At 36.3% G+C, this 20,851-nt stretch overlaps 1 protein-coding gene across 1 annotated transcript in view; it reads right to left on the bottom strand.

The window, feature by feature from the left end:
- The window catches only part of KIF14 (kinesin family member 14), a 77,922-nt gene extending 57,360 nt beyond the window's left edge, over positions 1–20,562 (bottom strand). The window contains exons 1-10 of the mRNA XM_032773495.2: positions 19,290–20,562; positions 18,228–18,482; positions 15,013–15,100; positions 8,975–9,073; positions 6,488–6,540; positions 5,995–6,025; positions 5,297–5,404; positions 4,014–4,130; positions 2,797–2,915; positions 992–1,164 (exon numbers count right to left, since the gene is read on the bottom strand). Coding sequence (XP_032629386.1) covers positions 992–1,164; positions 2,797–2,915; positions 4,014–4,130; positions 5,297–5,404; positions 5,995–6,025; positions 6,488–6,540; positions 8,975–9,073; positions 15,013–15,100; positions 18,228–18,482; positions 19,290–20,443 — 2,197 coding nt within the window. The 5' untranslated portion in view covers positions 20,444–20,562. The remainder of the gene's footprint in view (positions 1–991; positions 1,165–2,796; positions 2,916–4,013; positions 4,131–5,296; positions 5,405–5,994; positions 6,026–6,487; positions 6,541–8,974; positions 9,074–15,012; positions 15,101–18,227; positions 18,483–19,289) is intronic.
- Positions 20,563–20,851: the final 289 nt, after the last annotated feature.

Here is a 20,851-nt window from a genome sequence, read left to right as displayed (position 1 = left end):
TCATAATTCAGACTGACTGGAGAAAATCATAATAGTAAGTCTGACTCCATTTTTATGCAATAAAAGACTTTCCTCCTCCATTTTCAGTAAGCACTATACGACTAAATGCCAGAGAACTTATTTTCTCTTCAAAAAGGGAAACTTCAGGTTGAACGAACACTTACAGTCTACAAAATACAACAATGTCCTAAATATGAGTACAATAGCATGTGTCTAAGCAGGTTGCTACTGACCCTACTCAGAGGGAATAAAACTATTTTGTGTGGAGAATTAAGGGTCAGAATTTGATCTCCTTGTTCACACTGCATAGCAATTTAGTAGTACCACTGACGTCAACGACTACTAGTGCAGTACAGGGCTCTTTATCATGTGTGAGTATACCACAGTCTGACTGTACATAAAAGCAACATTATAGCTGAGATTTTTAAGTGTACAGACTTTAGGAAATTCAACTTTAATTTGACTACCTTTCACTCATGTTGTATTTTGTGTATCACTGTGGGAATCGAACTGAATTTCCTGACTTTTTTAAAATCTCAACCATAATGTCGAATTACATGTAAAAAATTAAGGTTAATTTCCTTGTTTCATAAACAAAAATAAACACAAGGAAAACTTAGGTTTGCTTGAATACACAACTGAAATGAACACATTTAACTGGATGCTGTGATATCTATAAAAGTGTGTACATTCAAACATATATACAGTACCTAATTACTTCAAATAGGGTATAGGTTTAAGCTCAAAAACAAAACGTAACCTATAAAAAATACTGAGATGTAAGTTTGTGAGACTCTATCAAAGAAAAAAGAGTATCTCCAGTTTTGAAATATTAGTAGGCCTGTAAAGTGTTTAAAGCCAGTTATTTAGAAAAATCTTAATGTTAAAATGAATAAACCTCAAATATGCTGTCAATCATTACAATAGTATTAATATCAACATCATGGACAATTAATTTAAAAATGCTTGCAAATAAAAAAACCCACCTTACCTCTAATTAATTTAGCATTCACATCTTCATTTACTTTGGCAATGTTGATTATCAAACAAGCTTGTTTAGCATATCGAAGAGTGCTTAGGGTTTCCTCTACATTGCTGGCAGCAGGGCTTATTGTGGCAATCATTGTCGTTTTTGAATTTCCACCAAGACTTTCCTTTAATAACCTTCATTGACAAGGAAATGAAACAATTATTCCCACCATTGAAACCAAATTAACTTCTCAGAGTTCATAAGGAATTAAATACAAAAAAGCTTATGTAATTCACTATATATTTCAAGATGATTTTCAACCAGATAGCCAAATCCAAAACACGAGCCTGTTCCTGCTTACAGATACACAAGGGGTTTTTTTATGATTAGAGAAAAATTCAATCAAATACTTATACAATTACATAATTTTACTCTTTTCTACTTTAAAGACTCTTACAAACCATAGAAACTATTATACACAAGCATTCCTTTGCTTTCCATTTATGTTCTCTTTTTGGAAAACATTGATCCCAAATGCCTAAATATAGCAGAAAAAACATGCCTGCTTGTGTTTATATTTTCACTGGTGCACTAACACCATGGAAGACTTCAGATGAAAATGTCTTAAGAGTTATGGGAATGGGTCATAAATCAATTTTTGGTACAATCAACATGACAACTGCTTTCATCTCTTAGTGATAAAACTGCATTAAAATAGATTAAAATAGTCTATAATTCAGATGACATTCCCCAGCAAGTTCTAATAGCAATAACAATTTGCAAGACAGTACACCTTGCTACAGTATGGACAATGAGAGAGGAATGCGGAAGGACGAATAGTTTTTACTTTGCCCAAGTTCTTTTCCATTCCTGAATCAAAAGAAGCTTCTCTCTCTGTGCATTTTTACATTTTTCCCACTCCAGATTTATTATTTATGACAGCTGTGAGAATGAAGAAATGGAAACTAAAGTCCTTTATTTACAGAAAGCCCTATTCTGACTAAAATAAACTCAGGTGTCAGGCACGCATAAGCCCCAGGCCACTTGCCTCTACCAGCTGATCTACAGGAGACAGATGAATGGTGGTATAAGAACTACTCAGCTAACCAACAATTCAGTTTTAGGGTTTGTCCTTAATCTTTAAAAAATTAGCAGATTTCCAGGTGCATGACATTGTGAAACTAGCTCAGTGCCAGTGACGAGGGTTGAGAGCGTTGTGCCAAGGAGAGAAGAAGGATTCTGGCTGCTGAGGGGCAGAGATGAGAGGACTTTATGGTCTTGATCCCATGTACTGTGTGCCTAATGTGACATGCTCGCCCCAGTCACTAGTTTGATCAGGCCAGCAACCTGCTGAAAAATCTGTCTTTAGGAGAGAAAGAACCATCACGGAGCCAAAAAGGCAAGGCCAGTAAATAAGAGAACATAGTGAATAGGAGATTGTTTCCTCTCTTGTGGGAGGAAGTTTTAGTGTTCAACAGATGCTAAAAAATGTGAAAGCAATCTCTTCAGTGCCAGAAGAAAAAGGGAACAGCAGAGAGATGAGGGCACTGTTAAGAGAAGAAAAGGCATCAGAAGCACATTTCTTCATCTACAGTATAGAACACTGAGGAAGACTATACCGGTCCTCAAATGTACCCACAATTAGCAGAACATGAAAATAAAAATATTTTTCAAGTTTACTTTATTTTATCCAATAGTTATTTCACATAATTTGTAGAAATGAGAGTCTACAGATGCATGAATCTACTGTCTGATAAGAGTCTCATCTTTTTGTTTTCCACAAAACCAAGATTACTTTATAGTAGCGCTTCATGAAATATACATACCACGTAAGGACAGATTCCCGATAAGGAATGAAAGCTCTCTTTCTGTTCTGAGATTGCTCAGAAAGCGCAGAAATAACTTTCCCCAGAGTCAGCAGTGATTTATTAATACTCACGCCCTCCTATATAAAGCAGAAATAAAAATAAATGCACAGCCTCATTCTGAATATAAAACATAACTACTTAGGTTTTTTTTTTAAAAGGGCAAATTGCTAAAACAGAGGCTAACAGGCTAGCAGCATTCTCCTATGAACCCATCCTATTAACAGGCGTTGTTGATCCTATCAGGAGATGCTAAGTGAATCATGCTGACTCTGATGCAGATGCAGATGTAGTGTATTAAATCCACCACTGATATAATGGAAACAAGAGCAGCCCAGAAGGATCTTCAATCTGATGTAACGAAGACCTATGTTTTGGACTAAGCAGTTCCAAGGAGCGACATCAGAGAAGACTTGGAATACATTTTATCTTATTGTAAACTTTTTTTTTTTTTGTTAATAAAGCCAAACCCCAGGAAGGGGTGAGTTTTGACTCTACACAGTGTCTAGACTGTTTTAGAGCAGGTTAGGAAAGCTACTTGCACATATAGAGCCTTCCCCCCTGCCTTCTTTTTAGCTTCTTTGCATTATAAAAACAGAGTTAAGCAAGTGCTTTCTCCCTGTTTTAGACATAAAAGAATATTCAGCTTTGTAAAGTTACAATAAATGTGTGACATACAGGATAAAAGCTAAAGCAAGCATTTAATATCTAGCCTTTTAGAAGACAACTAGAAAACAAACCAAAGATGTCCAAGCCTCTGATATAAAAACCAAAGAAAACCATTTTTTCCTGTCTTTTTATAATCAAGTCAAGTTAAAGCAGAAGTGATGTTTTCCACATTGATTCAGGATTTATACTGAACCTGTGATGTGAGACTCAGATCAATAATAATTTATATACATATACATTTTAAACAGTCAAAGTGTTCAACAATTAAATTTAACTCTATGAATAGTACAGAATATTCAGCAGACATTACATGAATTATTTTTTTTCCCGTCTTGTGAAAAGACCAGAGCAGCAATGCAAAACACACCGTGTTACATCAAGATTCATTCAACATGGAGACTAATAGGTCTTCTCTTACAAGTGCAGACCTAAAGCATTTTCATTTCATGGGCTCACAATACTGTACTCTGAGACAAACCATATGTCACAAAACTGTAAATGCAGTTTACCTTCAGCCTCTCCTCACTGGTCTGAGTTGGAGAGCAGCGTTCGCTGCCTGCTAGATCTATTAGATTTATGCGACTGGTAATCCTATGATCATGCCCTTCTTCTTCCACAAATTCTGTCTAGAGAAAAGAGATTACTGCACTTAGAAAAAACATTTAATTTTGCAGATTATGACTCATCACCAAAATAAAAACCCCATGAAGAGTCAGATCTACCATGCTATTCACTTTTAAATAATGCATTAAACATTTTCTCATTTTACATTTTTTAATGAGAGTGTCCTTTAAGATACAGTATAACTTTCAACAAGAAAAAAAGAGTAAGGCGAGGATAATAAATAGTATCCAGAGACAAACACCTGAGGATTTCCAGTAGCACACCTGCATAAGCAGAAGTACAAGTCGTAAAAAATGAAATGCAGCCTAGCAGTACATTTTGCTACCTTAGCTCAGGAGCATATCAGGACTATTACTCACTTGGGCTTCAATCCAGCACCCACTGAAGTCACTAGAAGTTGTCTTTGACTTCCATTGATACCAGACTAAACCACTGGTGAGTGAAAAGGACACTGACCTACATGCCCTAATGGGGAAGCCAGGGCAAAGTATGGTGATGGCAGCAACTGAGGAAAATCAGGAAAAAAATCTGTGGGAGGAAAAAATTTGTAGGTCCATAAACGTGGGAAGAGCTCTCTCTACTTCGCCTCCTTCTCTATCCTCATCTCTCTGTGGAGGTTGCCTGTTTCCTACATACAAAATTATAGGAGGGAGAGCAGAGGTCATGTCTGCTGGGGATAGGTGCCACTGACCTGAGTGCACAGGTGTGTTTCAGTAGCTTCTCGTTTAACAGTGCCTGGAACACTTTGCATTATCCTCTCTCTGATCCAGGTCAGGTAAGTGAGACACATTACTGGGACATAAACATTCAAAACTGTGTATTATAGGATTTTCTCCCCTTGCTATAACTGAACCATGAACATATTTGTATAGTGCAATAAGTATAGATAGTGCAGAAACATTAGAAAAGCAGTGTCCTGAAAAGTTTACAGTATGAGTCAGACATGTTTACAATGTGCTTTTTAAAAAAAACAGTAGTACTGTGAGTATATAAAATAAACCAGACCTGGCTATTTAGAAAGCAAGACTACTACTTCTTTATTCAGCCCAGTATATTTAACGCAACCCTCCCCTTCATTCTTTTCTAGGCAGCACACAATAATTGAATTTTCCACCACTACATTTATTGCAATAATTAAAAAAAAAAAAAAAAAAAAGTCACACTATACCTTTGTTTGCGTTAGCACGAGGGTGAAGACAGAATGAGATCTAGAGCTCTTGTCATTCATGCCTGTGGCAGCAGTTGCTCTCTGTTTATTTCCTAGCTCGAGCCAACTCTGATAATAGAGATAAGAGACAGGATATTAAGTGAAAGGATTCTGTGAGCAGCTAACAAAAGTTTAAAGAGCTCTGCAAAAATGAATATACTGTTTCTACAAGCTGGTATTGGCAGTAATGTGGGCCAATAAAAAGAAAATGTTGGTAGCCCACAACATACTTTTGGGATGTAAGTTATGTAGGATGCCAACATTAATCAATGTTTTGAGCATTATTGATCCAATTTTTCCTTACCTCTAATCACAGGGGCCAAAATGGGACAAACTTTTTGAGACCCTGGTGTTAGCAAAAGGAAAAATGGAACCACTACTACTTTTATCTAAGCTTAAATGAGAAATTAAAATGAGTTTAGGCCCCAATCCTGCAAGTAACTTCACATGGGCACAAGGATCCGCCCACATGTTGTCAGCTGCAAGATCAGATAAGATGTCATAGGCTAACAGATTAGGCTTTGTAAGCTCATGTTTATCATCACTGAAAACAAGCATTCAGGAGTTAAGAAAGGGAGCAGTCATGAGGCAAAAGAACGATTTTTACTTACAGCTATTAGAAGACTGATTTTTATTAGTTAAAAACATCATCATCTTACCTGGATATCTGAATAAGAACTGACTATGTTCCTATAAAACAAATAAATATTTCTAGTTCAAACCAGTTCATTTTGTTTCTACAAAAGGCATTAAAGTTTTAATTTTTGAAAAAAAAATTTACTGAGTTATAGACAAGCACATACACTGAAGCCGAACTTCATCAACCGCACCATGCAAGCCTAAGTGTCTACCCCAGCAAGACTGGGCAGGATCTTAGGCCTTGATTTTGCAAAGATTTGCACATGTGCTTAACTTTACTCACTGTAAGCAGTTTCACTGGCCTCAATGAGATTATTTACATAGATCATAAAGTTAAGCATGTGCGCAAGTCTTTTCAGAATAAAGGGTCCTGCCCAGTCCTGTTAGGGTTGACCTTTACATCTGCAGAGCCTTTATTAAGTCAATGGGACTGCACAAGGGCATAAGAACAATAGCAGCATATTGCCATATCAGGCTAATGTATTTACTAGAATGACAACAGTTAATGCTTACGCTGTCAAGTCTTCCACGTATGGCCCCAATACTGGATGTTCTCTTACACGGAGCTGTTGAGAATAATTGTAAATGAAAAAGCTATTCAAATATATGAATGTGTCCTAACAATTATGCAATAATCTCTTAAAAGTAAAAAAACCTAATGAAAATAGAAGTGAAAAATTATTTTTCTACATGTCATGGTATAAAGAGTTTTTTTGGAGGGGTGAAGGAAGGTCTTACAAAAAAATTCAATGCATGCTCCAGAGTTACATCATTAGAAGAATAATAATAAAACCTTTTTTATACCAGGATAACTGAAAATGAGTTCTCAATTACAAAAGTAACCAGGACAAAATAGGTCACAAACTGGAATATACTGTTGCTTACCAGATAGAACCGAAGATGTAACAATGTGTGAACAAAACAAAATTGAGGAAAATTCATAACTGGAATTTGCTAGAAACACTCTTTACTGCTTTGACACTGAAATTTTAAAAATACCTGCAACACACTTAATTACATGCCCAAGACTCAACAGAAATTTAGCCTGAGTCCATTAGCAAACATATTCTTCCAAAATCACTGTCCAACTTAACCCTCCCAATTTAATAGAGCTGTAGGGTGCTCTGCAGAGAACTAGAATTGAAAAAGTGCTAAATATAAATGAATGCATTTCACTAATAAATGCTGTGTATTGGGGGGGGGGTTCCTCTTTTTCTCTTCAGCATTTCTTGCTTTAGTCATCTCCCTCTCCTCTTCATTTTGTTTTTTTCCCCCACTCCTGTCATTTAATTTACTCTCTCTCTTATATCTGTTTATGATCTTCTGCTTTTACAGGCAGCACAAGATCTTGCACTGTCCTCTTCCTTGTTTGTTTTTCCCCCTTTGATCTCAGTTTGTCCAATGCTTCCTTCTAAATGTTCTTTCACTGTTCTGATTTCCCCAACCCCACTCCATAGTGCTACATTTTCACTGCAAAGAGGTGTGTTTTTACATCAAAGTAACTATCCTGATGTAAAATCCTAGCGGAAGCAAGGTACTGTAGTTTTTACGTCAGTGTAGCTAGTCAAAGCCAATGCTAGGTAAGGGAAAAATAAGATTGATCTTGACCAGCTACATCAAGGTGAAAATTACCTGCATCTTGTCTCCACTAGGATTTTACACCAAGATCTCTCTCAATGTAAAAAAAATTTTTTTTAAGCTAAGACAAACCCTTAGTGTTTATGTATACAGGTGTGTTATTAGATCATATTAGCTAAACCAATCTAACGAATACCTTCTATGACAAGTTGTTCTTTAACACAATTTAGTAATTTAGCAACTTGCCTTGCCTCCAGTAGAGTTTCAAAAGGAATTCATTAGCTACTCGATCTAGCATCACACCTTTAAATCCTACTTAAAACAAGACTTTAGGGTTGAATGGACAAGCTCTGCTCCTCCAAAGAGGGGGGGTTGGGGGATATACATGAGAAACCCCAACATGTAAATGCAGAAGAGGACAAAAAAGAGCGACCACAAAAATCCTAGAATTGGAGTTAGGGAAATGATAGATAGAAAAATAAAAATATCAAATCACAATTTTGGGGAAGGGATTAAATGTGTGTTTCTTTCAGATGCTGTCTGTCTAGCTATCTGCTTCAAGTAATTTGGTATGAAGTAGGGTTGCCAATTTTAGTTGGACATATTCCTGGAGGTTTCATCACATAACAGTCTTTAATTAAAGATTAATTTTTGTCCTAGAGTCTGCAGGAATTAATCCTAGAGGGATGGCAATCCTCCCTACAAAGAAAATATTCAGAGAGCAATCCTCAAAAACGTAAATTCCTCCACTTGGAAGACTGATGGGCAAAATTAAATTAAAACCCTAGCTGCAGATTCCAGCTCTCTCACAATGTTACTTTAATTAGAAATAACCTTGGTTCTGTTTTTTAAAACCTCTTCTATGCAGTGGCATCATCAATAGCAGTAGCAGGAAGGGGGACAGATTAGTAACAGCATTTGGGTGAACATAGAACCCCAAAAATCAGTGTATATTTGTTCATTTTATCACTGAAAAGGTTTTGGTCATGCAGTAGTAGAGAAAAAATAAAATCTAGTCTGCAAAATATTACTCAGTTAATATTTAACAACCTTAAATCTAAAAATGATCTTAAAATTTGACAGTTTTTAATTGAAACTGGCTTATCAATGTATTTTTAAAATTTGAACCAGTGTAAGTTCTAGGCACTGAGTACATAGGTAAAGATGCTTCATAGCAGACTAACATGCCATCTTCTCTGTAACTCATTTAGTAGGAACATTTATAACAAGGTAAAATATTAGTAGATGAGCAAGAAGAAAGCAATGAGCACATCACAGAACAACAGTGCTACAAGATCTACCTATACAACAACTTCCGAGCTTGCCTGACAGGAAGCTTACCTATCCTTCCAGTTAGAAGGCAGGTGCCACTACAGCTTGTATATTGACAGATATATTAAGAGTGTATGAGTAGTAACTTACAGGTTGTTTCTTTTGTCCATTTTCAGCTTTGAAGATGAGCAAATCATGAATTTTCTCATTGTAGACTTCAAAATAGCTCATTTCAAGATGGTACAAATTCTAATTTAAAAACAAATTATATGAGTGAGATATTCTACCAGACTTCTTTTGTCATTTCCAGTCAACAAATTTAATGGCAGCTGCAGGTATTCTACACCACCGTTGCAAGCTTTTATTTTGAAGTCATCTTCCAACAGCATGATCCTAGACAAGACATCTTAAAGTATACAAACTTATTACAATTCTATCCACTGCTTTCCGCAGCTGTGACACGTCATGTTTAAAAAAAAACATGAAGCAACATTATGCTTTTAACACATAAAAAAAAAAGTTTTCACTCCTGCAGGAGTCCTATATTCTTTTATGGACTAAGTTTGCACAGTATGATACATGCAATACATGAAATAAAGATTCTGACTGGTAGAGCTGGCACACTTTGGTGATTTATTACCATGTCTCAGAAAACGGATATGCATTTTTATAACTGGTATCCACAATTATCTTAATTTATTGAATGAGGATTTTCTGTGTAAGTACTCACCCCTTCACTTAAACTCCTATAGTATTTATAAAATTAAAATATGTTGTCTAAGGAGCAAAGAAGACTGAAGTAAAAAAAAACTGACAATGCAAATAAAAATAGAACTTGGATGATTTAGGGCAACAGAATCACTTATTCACAGCACAGAAGCACAGACAATAACTTATATCCACTCTATCGGCATTCATTAGAAACTATAATTTGATGTTGAATTTAGCAATAAAGAGTAATATACTACTTAGATTCCTCAATGCCTAACAAACCTTTTATAATTTTTGTGCCTCACAGTAAAGCAAAATAATTTATAAGCTTTTTTGCTCTGAATACCAATATATTTATGTATGCTGATGTGCTGAATAATACTTTGGCAATAGATAAAGAAATTTCAAGCAAGTTAAAACAAAGAAACTTTTCCGAATAAACTTCACTCAAAATTACCTTCGCTATTTTATAGTCATCAAAATTTAACATTTAGTCACCGACACTTGCATGCAGCCTTTTCTTTCCTATAAGAAAGGAATTATATGTTCCTGATCTCTAGTTTATCTATAGATATGTGAACCATAGCATCAAATAAGATGTAAAAATAAGCTAGATGTCCATCTGTTTTACATTTAATATCTCCTTCAATAATCTTCTCAAAAATCAGATTTATAAACTGAAGAACAGATTCAAAACATTCTTTCTAGGGAGCATCCATACTATTCTTACCAGGGAGCATCCATACTATTCTTACCAAGGACTGCATCTTGTATTTGTAGCAAGGTGAGATTTAGCTGTCTCAGTCCTCTCTCAAGCTCTCTGGTCTAGGTAAAAAAGACGTACAATACCAAAAAACATCCAGCTCTACCAAATTATTAGGAATTCACTCTTAGCAAAGCCTGAATCCCAGTAACCATAGAAACAAGAAAAGCACATCTCTGGAAGAACCTCTAGTGATAAGAATCACCCAACAAAACCCCAATTCATCCTTGTCTCTGGATAGCATAGGTATACACGGTATATACATACCAAGTTACCATGAAACACCACATACAGATTAGCCATTGTCTTAATCTGCTCAACAGCCCTGGTGACCCTTCTGCTAGACTTCCTCTCAAAGATTCCAAAGCAAAATTAAAGAAGCTGTAATACTTGTTTTCAACTAATTGCAGATTCTTCAGTTTGGATCATTTTTTGTTTGTTGATCTCTCCATCTGATAAATGTTCCTCTCCGCATGACCACCACAATTTTTCTCCTTGAAATGCTTTTTGGCTCACTAAACAATTCAGTTTCAGCATCCTTTCCAACATGCTAACTTGGAGTAATGGGACTGTCCTGCTCCTCCACAAACTCTAGCCTATGCAACTGCTTTCTTCACATGACATGACCTACAGTTAATCTAGAAAAACAACAAGGAGTCCGGTAGCATCTTAAAGATTAACATATTTATTTGAGCATAAGCTTTTGTGGGTAAAAAACCCACTTCTTCAGATGCATGGAGTGAAAATTACAGATGCAGGCATTATTATACATGAAGAGAAGGGAGTTACCTTACAAATGTATAATACCACCTGCATCTGTAATTTTCACTCCATGCATCTGAAGTAGTAGATTTTTTACCCACGAAAGCTTATGCCCAAATAAATTTGTTAGTCTGTATCCACAAAAACAACGAGGAGTCCGGTGGCACCTTAAAGACTAACACAGCCCCTCCCCTGATATGTTACTCTAGGTAGCACCAATGCAATGGATGTAACATGTTGCTTTCTACGGTTTATAACATAGGCTCTAACAGAGTATTTAAAGAACTTCCCACTAAATTATAATCAATCCTTTCCTGAAAGAATCAAACAAGGTATCATAGAGGAACAAAAAACAACCATTTGTTGTCCTGAGAAATCGAGAAGGTTATTATACTGAAAGATGATATCACCCATATAAACTGTATGATAAGACAGATTTGAGGCGCTGAAGTTCAAACAACTGAAAGGCTGTCTCCATTTCACCATGTAAGTTACTGTACCAAAACATATATAATGTACCTCAGTATTGAGAGAAACTTTGGGACAAAGCTTGCATTTTATCTTTGTCCTCCATGTGTCTATCTGTGCTTTGGGACCCTACTTTTTGCCACTTTTCCTTCGGATAATGAAGCCAGGCTTGAGGGCCTACAGACTTTATGGAATGTTCTTCCAATTGTGGATTCAGTAGATCAACTAAAAGTAAGTGCTTGTCTAAACACAAAAGTTACATAATACAAACATGCTTTAGTCTTTCCCTTCTTAAAAAAAACCAAACACCTTTAATCTCCCTTATCTTTCCAACTCCCATTCCTTTCATCCATAAATTCATTTAACAAAACTATCTACAATCACTGCCTGGAGTTCCTTTTCTCCAATTCAGTCCTACACCACTTTCAATCTAGCTTCTGCCTTCTATACTCTGCTGACCTTGCTCTCGCCAGAATCTCCAGTTACCTCCTCTTAGCCAAATCTCAGAACCAGTACATCATCCTCACTCTTCTTCACCTGTCAGCTGACTTTGACATAGTCAACCAGGCTCTTCTTGAAGTCTTGTCCTGCGTTGGCTTCTTTGAAACTTTACTCTCCCTGTTATTCTCCTACCTCTCTATTTGCTCCTTCTGTGTATTCTTTGGAGGATGCCCCTCATCCCTCCCTTCCAACTTCATGTGTTCCCACAAGGTTCTGTCCTTGGTCCCCTTTGTTCCCTCTACATCTTATCTTTGGATAATCTCATCTATAATACAAATTCTACCAGCATCTTTGTGCTGATGACCCTCAGGTCTCCCAACCACACCCTTGTCTCCTTCTGTCCAAACTAAAATCCTCCCTGGCCAGAGGCACCAAGATCCTTTTACCTATAAAGGGTTAAGAAGCTCAGGTAACCTGGCTGACACCTGACCCAAAGGACCGATAAGGGGACAAGATACTTTCAAATCGGAGGGGGACGGGGGGAGAGGCAGGCTTTTGTTTGTGCTCTTTGTTTAGGGGTTGTTTGCTCTTGAGACTAAGAGGGACCAGACATCAATCCATGTTCTCCAAATCTTTCTGAACAAGTCTCTCATATTTCGAACTTGTAAGTAATAGCCAGGCAAGGCGTATTAGTTTATCTTTGTTTTTCTCAACTTGTGAATGTTCCTTTGCTAGAAGGAGGTATCCCTGTTTTGCTGTAACTTTCAAACTAAGGCTAGAGGAGTTCATCTGGGCTCTTTGAAGCTAATTACCCTGTAAAGTTATTTTAAAATCCTGATTTTACAGAGATGATTTTTACTTTTTTTTTTAAAAAAACCCTTCTTTTAAGAACCTGACTGATTTTTCCATTGTCCAAAGATCCAGGGGTTTGGGTCTTTGATCACTTTTGTAACCAATTGGTTAGGATATTATTCTCATAATCCCCAGGAAAGGGGTTGTAAAGGCTTGGGGGGGGCGGGGGAGGAACTCCAACTGGTCCTCTCTCTGTTTCTTGTTAAATCACTTGGTGGTGGCAGAGTACCAGGTTTTAACCTAAGCTGGTACGAATAAGCTTAGGGTGCTTTCATGTGGGTCCCCACATCTGTACCCTAGAGTTCAGAGTGGAGAAGGAACCCTGACAGTCTATGATATCTCCTCATGAATATCCAGCTGTCAGATCAAGTTCAACATGGCTAAACAAAGCTCTTATTCTCAATCACTGTAGACACCACCACCATCCTGCCTGTCCTATCAATCAGGCCATGCCTCAGGTGTCATCTTCAACTTGGACCTCTCTCAGGTCTTCACAACCAGGCTATGTCTCAATCTTGCCAATTCTTTCTGCATAAAATCTCTAAGGTATAGCCTCTCATCTATCCACAAAGCTAAAATTCTTATCCAGGCTGTCATCTCACATCTCAATTAGTACATCCTTTTCTCTGGATATAACAAATGCAATCTTGCCCCACTGATATCCATTTAGAATTCTGCTGCAAATATCACTATCCTAGATCAGCACTTTGATGCTGTCACCTCTCTTTTTACACCCCTCCACTGTCTTCCCCTCTCCTCTATCGCATCAAACTCAAGCTACTTGTTTTCACTTTGAAGGCCCTTCACAGCCAACTCACCCCCATCCGCAAAGCTACCTAATTATCCTCCTTGAAATACCTCCTTTAAATGCTTTTTTGTCTTGGTACCTACAAAAATTTTGACAATAGTTAAGATGCTGGTGTACCAAGACCACTGCCTATCATTCTGACCAGTATTGTCTTCACTGTTTCCTCGTACTCTTCTGCTAGTATGTCTATATCCATCGGATGTCTTATATTTAGGTTGCAAGCTCTCTGTCTTTAGGTTTTGCATCTGCACAGGCCCTAGCACAATGCTTCATAACTAAGGCCTCTAGGCACTATGATAATACAAATAGCGAAAGTGGTACAACTCCATTAGTGAGGATGCAATTATATCATATAGCTACTCCCATATGGGAAGGGGAATAAGCTATACTCCAGTATGAGACACCTTTACACTGATATAACTGCATCCACTCTAGGAGTTGTGTCAGTATAACTATTTTTGTAAAAGAGTCACATACACCAATACAAAAATTGTGTAGAGATCAGGCCTAAAAGATTGTTCTTAAGTAATCCTGGAGCTTTATGTGAACTAAAAGATGACTTCACAATCATTTTAATATAACCAGAGACGGTTCATCTAATTGTTCAAACTTTGGTTCTTTTTCATGGTTTCCTTTTTTCATATTATGATCACCCGTGTTTATCCGAAAAGTAATTGTTGTAGTAATTTTAATGAAGAAGGGCTTACATTCATTAAGTTAGGAAAGAATTGCACATACCCTAGTAAGAAAACTGAGGTCTTGACATTAAATAAGCTGTGCTCTGAGTAAACAGAAAGGCTGCTATACAGTGCAGACTTGGCAATGTCTTATTATTGGACAAGACTAGGGAGAGGGAAACCCAGAATAACCACTGCCATTTGCACTGGGGATCTCTTAAATCTCTCAAAATTTCAAAATCAGAAAAGTTTAGAGGAGGGGTGTTTGTTTTTAAATAGAGTAAAAATAGCTACCATCAGGCAGGTTTTATTTAATTATTGAGTTTCATTTGTATACAACACCACCAGATGTGCTAGAATTTTTATTTACCCTTCTTTCTGTAAATTTTTATCTTTTAAATACAAAAAGTATATATTAAAAAAAACCACATAGCCTTTTGGTACACCACCAACAGTATGTACATACCTCTTTTTGTATTATTCCTGATATGGGACTATAGCACAATATATGATTTGGATTGTCTAGAGAACGTTGCTTGTCAGTTCTAGCAAAAATAAAATTTAAAGCAGCAGCAGAGTACAGAAACTAGGAGGAAGTAAAATAGTACTAAAGGGTAGAATGACAGAAATAAATATCCAAATCCTTGACAACAATATACCTTAATTCAGTACAGCCACAATAGAAATAAGCTTTCTGACACAATACCTGCTGTGTGTCCATTTGTGCTATTTGAGTAAAAAGATCTTCACAAAATCTTGGAATTATTCCTAGTTCTTCACCAAATCCCATCATCCTGTAATTACAAAAGAATGTGTACACCAGTGGTTGGCAGCCTTTCAGAAGTTGTATGCCGAGTGATCATTTATTCATTCTAATTTAAGGTTTTGCGTGCCAGTAATACATTTTTTAACATTTTTAGAAGATCTCTTTCTGTAAGTCTATAATATATAACTAAACTATAGTTGTATGTAAAAGTAAATAAGGCTTTTAAAATGTTTAAGAAGCTTCGTTTAAAATTAAATTAAAATGCAGAGCCTACCAGACTGGTGGCCAGGACCTGGGCAGTGGGAGTGCCACTGAAAATCAGCTTAGCTTGCGTGCCGCCTTCGGCACCCGTGCCATAGGTTGTCTTCCCTTGGTGTACACACACCCACACATGTATTTGCAGTTTTTTTTTTTTAGAAGATGTTTACATTTATCTCCCTAATGTAAATATTAATCATGTTGCAGTTAAGACCATATTACAGTTCAAATCTCAGATGCATTTCTAAATTATACCAATACTTAATTATAGAAATAAATCAGAGACATTTAAGGATCAGGAAAAAAAAAGTTATCAATACCTGACCTGGTGTCTACAAACCAATTTATCTCCAGATTCCAAATTGATGTTTATGGGCCTCCCTTTCAAGTCCTGTCTACCAGTCCAACTTCTTGAATTCATTACTACTAATTTTATGAAAAATTCATACTTAACACATTTCAAACTATACCAACATTTATTTAAAAAAAAATAAATCAATGCACAGAGACCAATTCACTTGAAAATCACCAGTTTGTTCAAAAATAAATCTGGCATAGTTGTTCCTATACTAATCACCTCATTATCTCCAGTTTGTACTCCTCTTGATTTGAGTTTTGCATCTTTAGTTCAAATTAATTTCAGTTTCAATTTGAAAAAAAAAAAAGACATTAACTCAGTTGGTAAATGTTTACATTAATCGCTGCAGTAGTATAAAGAAATCTGTGCTGAAACTATAATCCCAACACAGTACTAGTTTATTTCAAACATTAAAACGCTGTAAAATGTGACCTAGTTTAACATGAAAATGAGTACTGTCCTCTTCGTTCTCTTCCCCTACACAGCTACTGAAAAACTTGTTTAAAAACAATCATATAGAATAGCCATTGTTCAAGTAGGAAGTACAGTGTCTTGTGTACTTCTAGTAAAGAGCTATGCAATAGAGGAATCAAATTAATTAAAGCCCTGCACAAGTGTTGTGCCAACATCTGAGAACTGTGAAGCTGTGTAAAGAGAGGTATAAATCAATGTTTGCCAGAGAGAAAAATGATAAAGTTGGGAGAGAACAAGTCATTTTCAAGCTTTTAAGAAGGCTGCTACAAATATGACGATTTTATACTACAGAAAGTATTGAATGTGTGTTTTAGTCCACCTTTACTAAATACTGCATGTCAAAATTAGGATTTCAAAAGAATGACAAAAATTTAAAAAATACACTAAGTATTTTCAATTACAACTTTTGCAAATAACTGCTCAAGATAATTATAACAAGAAAAGTTTAGAGGAAAAATTATCTTTTCCCCCCCATTTCTTTACTTTGACTATATGCAAAGTACTGCCAAATGCACACTTTTACTCTTTCCTTGTAGTCCATTTCCCTTGATTGATGTGTGGGTGTTGGGAGAAGAATCAGTTGTTAAAGACAGCAGAGTCTCTACTGTAGATGCAGCATGCGCCAACAGTAGTAATTTTTTTGCATCTACACTGAGTTGCATCTACACCGGGGGGTTGCCGGGCTAAGAGTGTAGAAAAAAACAAAAAACAGTCCCTAGCCAATATAAACTGTGTTGCCAAAACTTTGCATAGACTAAGACCAGGTCTACATTAAAAGTTAAGGTGACCTAACCCCCATTATAGACAGTGCTAGGTCAACAGAAGAATTCTTCTGTTCACCAAGCTATCATCTTTCGGGGAGGTCGATCAACTGCAGTGACAGGAGAACCCCTCCCATTGCTGTAGCAGTGTCCACACTGAAGTACTACAGTGGTGCAATTGCAGCATTTCTAGAGAAGACAGTCTAATGTTTGACTGTAAAACCACAAAAACGGGCTGAGGAAGTCAGTGGGAGATACATATGTGAAAAAAAAATTTTTAATTGACTAGATTTTAAGTTGAAAATGTCTTTTTATAATAAACTTCCCATTGACTTTCTTTAGATTAAATATTTGGCGGGGATTGTTTTTTAAAAAAAGACTAGGATCATCTCAAACATTCCTTCCTTTCATTCCTGAGAAACTATAGCCATAACTATTTCTGCTTATAGGGTTTCTTTAATAAGCACCATATTCACTAGGATGTCAATTTCACCAAAAATTGACAACTACAACAAACAAAAAGGGTGGGATTTTCAGAAGCGCTCAGCCTTAACCTTAAGCTAAAAGTTCCCATTAACTTCACTAGGAGCCAAGTTACTACATAGAGAATAATTTTTTGTGGTTCAAGGCATTTCTGGACAGAAGCCTACATGGGTTTGATAAAGCTGCCTGCCAAGTGCTATTCATATCCTCTAGGCACATTGATACATATTTGATTTTATTACAAATATGCAACACTGGAATTCAAATTAAAGATCCTTAGAAGACATACATTTAAGAACATAAGTATGGCCTTACTGTGTCAAACCAAAGGTTCATCTAGCCTAGTATCATGTCTTCCGACAGTAGCCAGTGCCAGGTGCCCCAGAAGGAATGAACAGAATAGGTAATCATGATGTGATCCATCCCCTGTCACTCATTCTCAGCTTCTGGCAAACATTTGTTACTGCTTTTAAGATAACATTTTTTTCAGTAGTTTTCTCAATATTGCCCAGCCAAACAATGTTAATTCTACTTTAGCTGAAGCCAGTGCCTCAGACTTGAATTCATTAGATCAAACAATGGAAGTAGCATAGCCCTTGATATAATAGCATAATAATGTATTCTATTAATAGTATTTGCCCAGCTCTGACTGTCTTAATTTCTATTAAAAGAATTACATTTAAAGCAGATTTTCAAAAGCTTAACAAGTCAATCATTTACAAGCCTATTTAAATTAGGTCTCTTTCAGCAAATCCAGGTGACTTATAAATTCAGCTCCAACAGAAACATTTCCAAATTATAACATTTGCAATGAAACTTACGTATATGATTTTCCAGAACCAGTCTGTCCATAAGCAAAAAGACAAGTGTTGTATCCCTCAAACGCTCTTTCTAGAAGCGGTACTGCCAATGCCTTATATATCGTCTCCTGGCTGGCAAAGTTAGGATGACAGTAGTCAAAAGACCAGAATGAAAAGTCATAAATGAAGTCATACACTTGTTTTGTTTCTGGATGTCGCACAACTGTCTCCAGGCCACTCATGGAGACCACCTGGAATGCTTTTTCTTTTTTCTCTCTGAATAAGACACAAAAACAAACTTTACAGATAAATGAAACATTAAAAGCAAAGTTATGTTATGGTGGTCAACTCAATCACATTTTGTGCTCAATTATTTTCTTAAGAGCCAAGGTGTTTTACATTTATGTAGAACATTATCATCTAATAAAGAACAGCTTAATTTTGCAGAAAAAAATATAAACTTAAGGCTAGGATGGGAAACCACTGGTAGAAAATAAGTCTTTTTCATGGAGTAGTGACCTAACTACATCAACATGCTTCTTAATGCTTTTTTCTTTATTTAGAAAAAAAAAAAAAAAAATCAGATCTTTTCACCTACATTACATGTCAAGAGAATGAACATCTTTAATAGAATGACCATGCTGCCTACTTGATGTATATAAAAATGTTTATGATACCACACATTTAATTCAGCTCAGTGTATAAAATAGACCTACACCAAAATGAAAAGTTGATTTTAAAATAAAGCTGAAGATTTTTAATATGGTCAAATAAAATACTTGCTACATCTTTTCTAACCATGCACTGTAACTCTTTGCCTAGACGACCAACTGAAATGATTCAGGAAACATTAGCAATTAAACATTACTAACAAACAAATTAAAAATTATATTACATTGCTTCTACCAAGATAATAATGTCATGAGTCTGACAAAAGCTCATGCTCCAATTACTTCTGTTAGTCTATAAGGTGCCACCGGACTCTGTCGCTTTTTACGAGATAATAACGATTCTATTGAACATATACTGTAGAAACTATTTTAAACTGTTTAAATCAATCTCTGAAAACAGTTGATTACTAACCTGTCACTGAAAGGCCTTACTCGCACAGCCACAGTCACTTTACTGTTTTCTACTTTGAGAGGATTTTCCTCTATGCAAGTGTTCTGAGCTACAGTTTCTACTTTAAGTGCAGCAGGTTGCATAAATATTTGACTCCCTTCTGCCCTGGCACTTCTATGTATGGACAAAGAGCTGGATGCATGGGTGTTCTTTTTCTGTATAACTTGAAGACAAGGTGTCCTGTTCTTAAGAGTAGACATAGCTGGACTTTTGGCATCCTGAAGAGTGCTACACATTGGTATAGCCTTTGTTCCTTCTGTTGTACCACCTCTCCTAGGTGTTCTTTGTTTTTCCACACTGCCATATTTAGCAACTGTATTTTGTATCCTTTCCTTTCCAGTCAGTTCATTAAAATTATCTTTTTCATTCAGCTTTACCCCTGGGGTCCTGTTAAGTTTTGTTGCTATTAAATGTGCTGATCTAGGAACGTCATTTTGAATTTTGGCATCAACAATAGTTGCCCTATATTTCAAACATTTACTATTCCCATTTCCACTTGAACCATTAAGATTAGCAAGGGAATCTTTATTTTTCAGATCAGAGCATCTCTTTTCATTCATCTGACCTTCAACAAACTGAGTACTAGATTTAATGTAACGGGTGTTACTAGTACTAATGCCTGGTGGAAATCCATTTTTGTTGTTTGTCTGTGCAACAACAGAATCTCTATTTTCTATCCCAGGTTCACTGTTCTTATTTGTTTTATGTTTCTCTATTGATCCAGTCCCCAAACGTCGCTTCAGGGTAAGTCTTCCATCTGTTTGGGTACTTTCAATGTCCTGTGCTGTGTTCTCCTCCAACTGTTTATCAATAGAAGGGGATATTCTGCTTGCTCCAGTTCTTCTCTGGAGAGTTAACCTACCTTCGGGTTTAAATGTAACTGAAGGATCACCTGCATTTTTACAGGCAGAAATCACATAGGTCCTATTTATTTCTTTGGTCTTAGTCAGAGAAAGAGACAGTGAATTATCTTTTTCATCTTCTGGTACCTGTGATTTAAACTGCTGTCCAAACCTGTTGCTTTCAGGAAAGGTATTTTGGGGAGGATTTTTTTGGAAAGAAGAAACACCAAGCACCTCAGTGTGGTTTCTAGTAGGAACTGCGTATATGGGCATTTTGGCTTCAAGCACGTTTTAATTTTAGGATTTAAAATATACAACTGAAGCTTCTCCTGAGAGATTAACTTGATTTTTTAATTTTATCTTCTCTACAATCGAGTGAGCCACCATCCAGCTTTTACATGGAATCTGTAAAAGTAAAGCAAACATATTTATTTTTATCCTGAAGAATGCAAGTTATTTTTACTACAATGTATTCAAGTCCTGTGTTGGGAAATATATATTCAGTCTGATGTTTAAAGTAAATGATATCCCCCTTCTACCTCACACACAACACACACATTTGATTAAAATGCTACTGGCCACAACATTGCACCTCACCCTATTGGATGCAGGTTTGGCCACAGTGAGTCACACATTTGTGACCAATTGTGATTTTTGCAATTCATGTCTAAGAGAATGTCT

This window comes from Chelonoidis abingdonii, chromosome 7 (assembly GCF_003597395.2).
Source record: "Chelonoidis abingdonii isolate Lonesome George chromosome 7, CheloAbing_2.0, whole genome shotgun sequence".
NCBI lineage: Eukaryota > Metazoa > Chordata > Testudines > Testudinidae > Chelonoidis > Chelonoidis abingdonii.
This window is presented reverse-complemented; position numbering and strand designations above follow the sequence as displayed.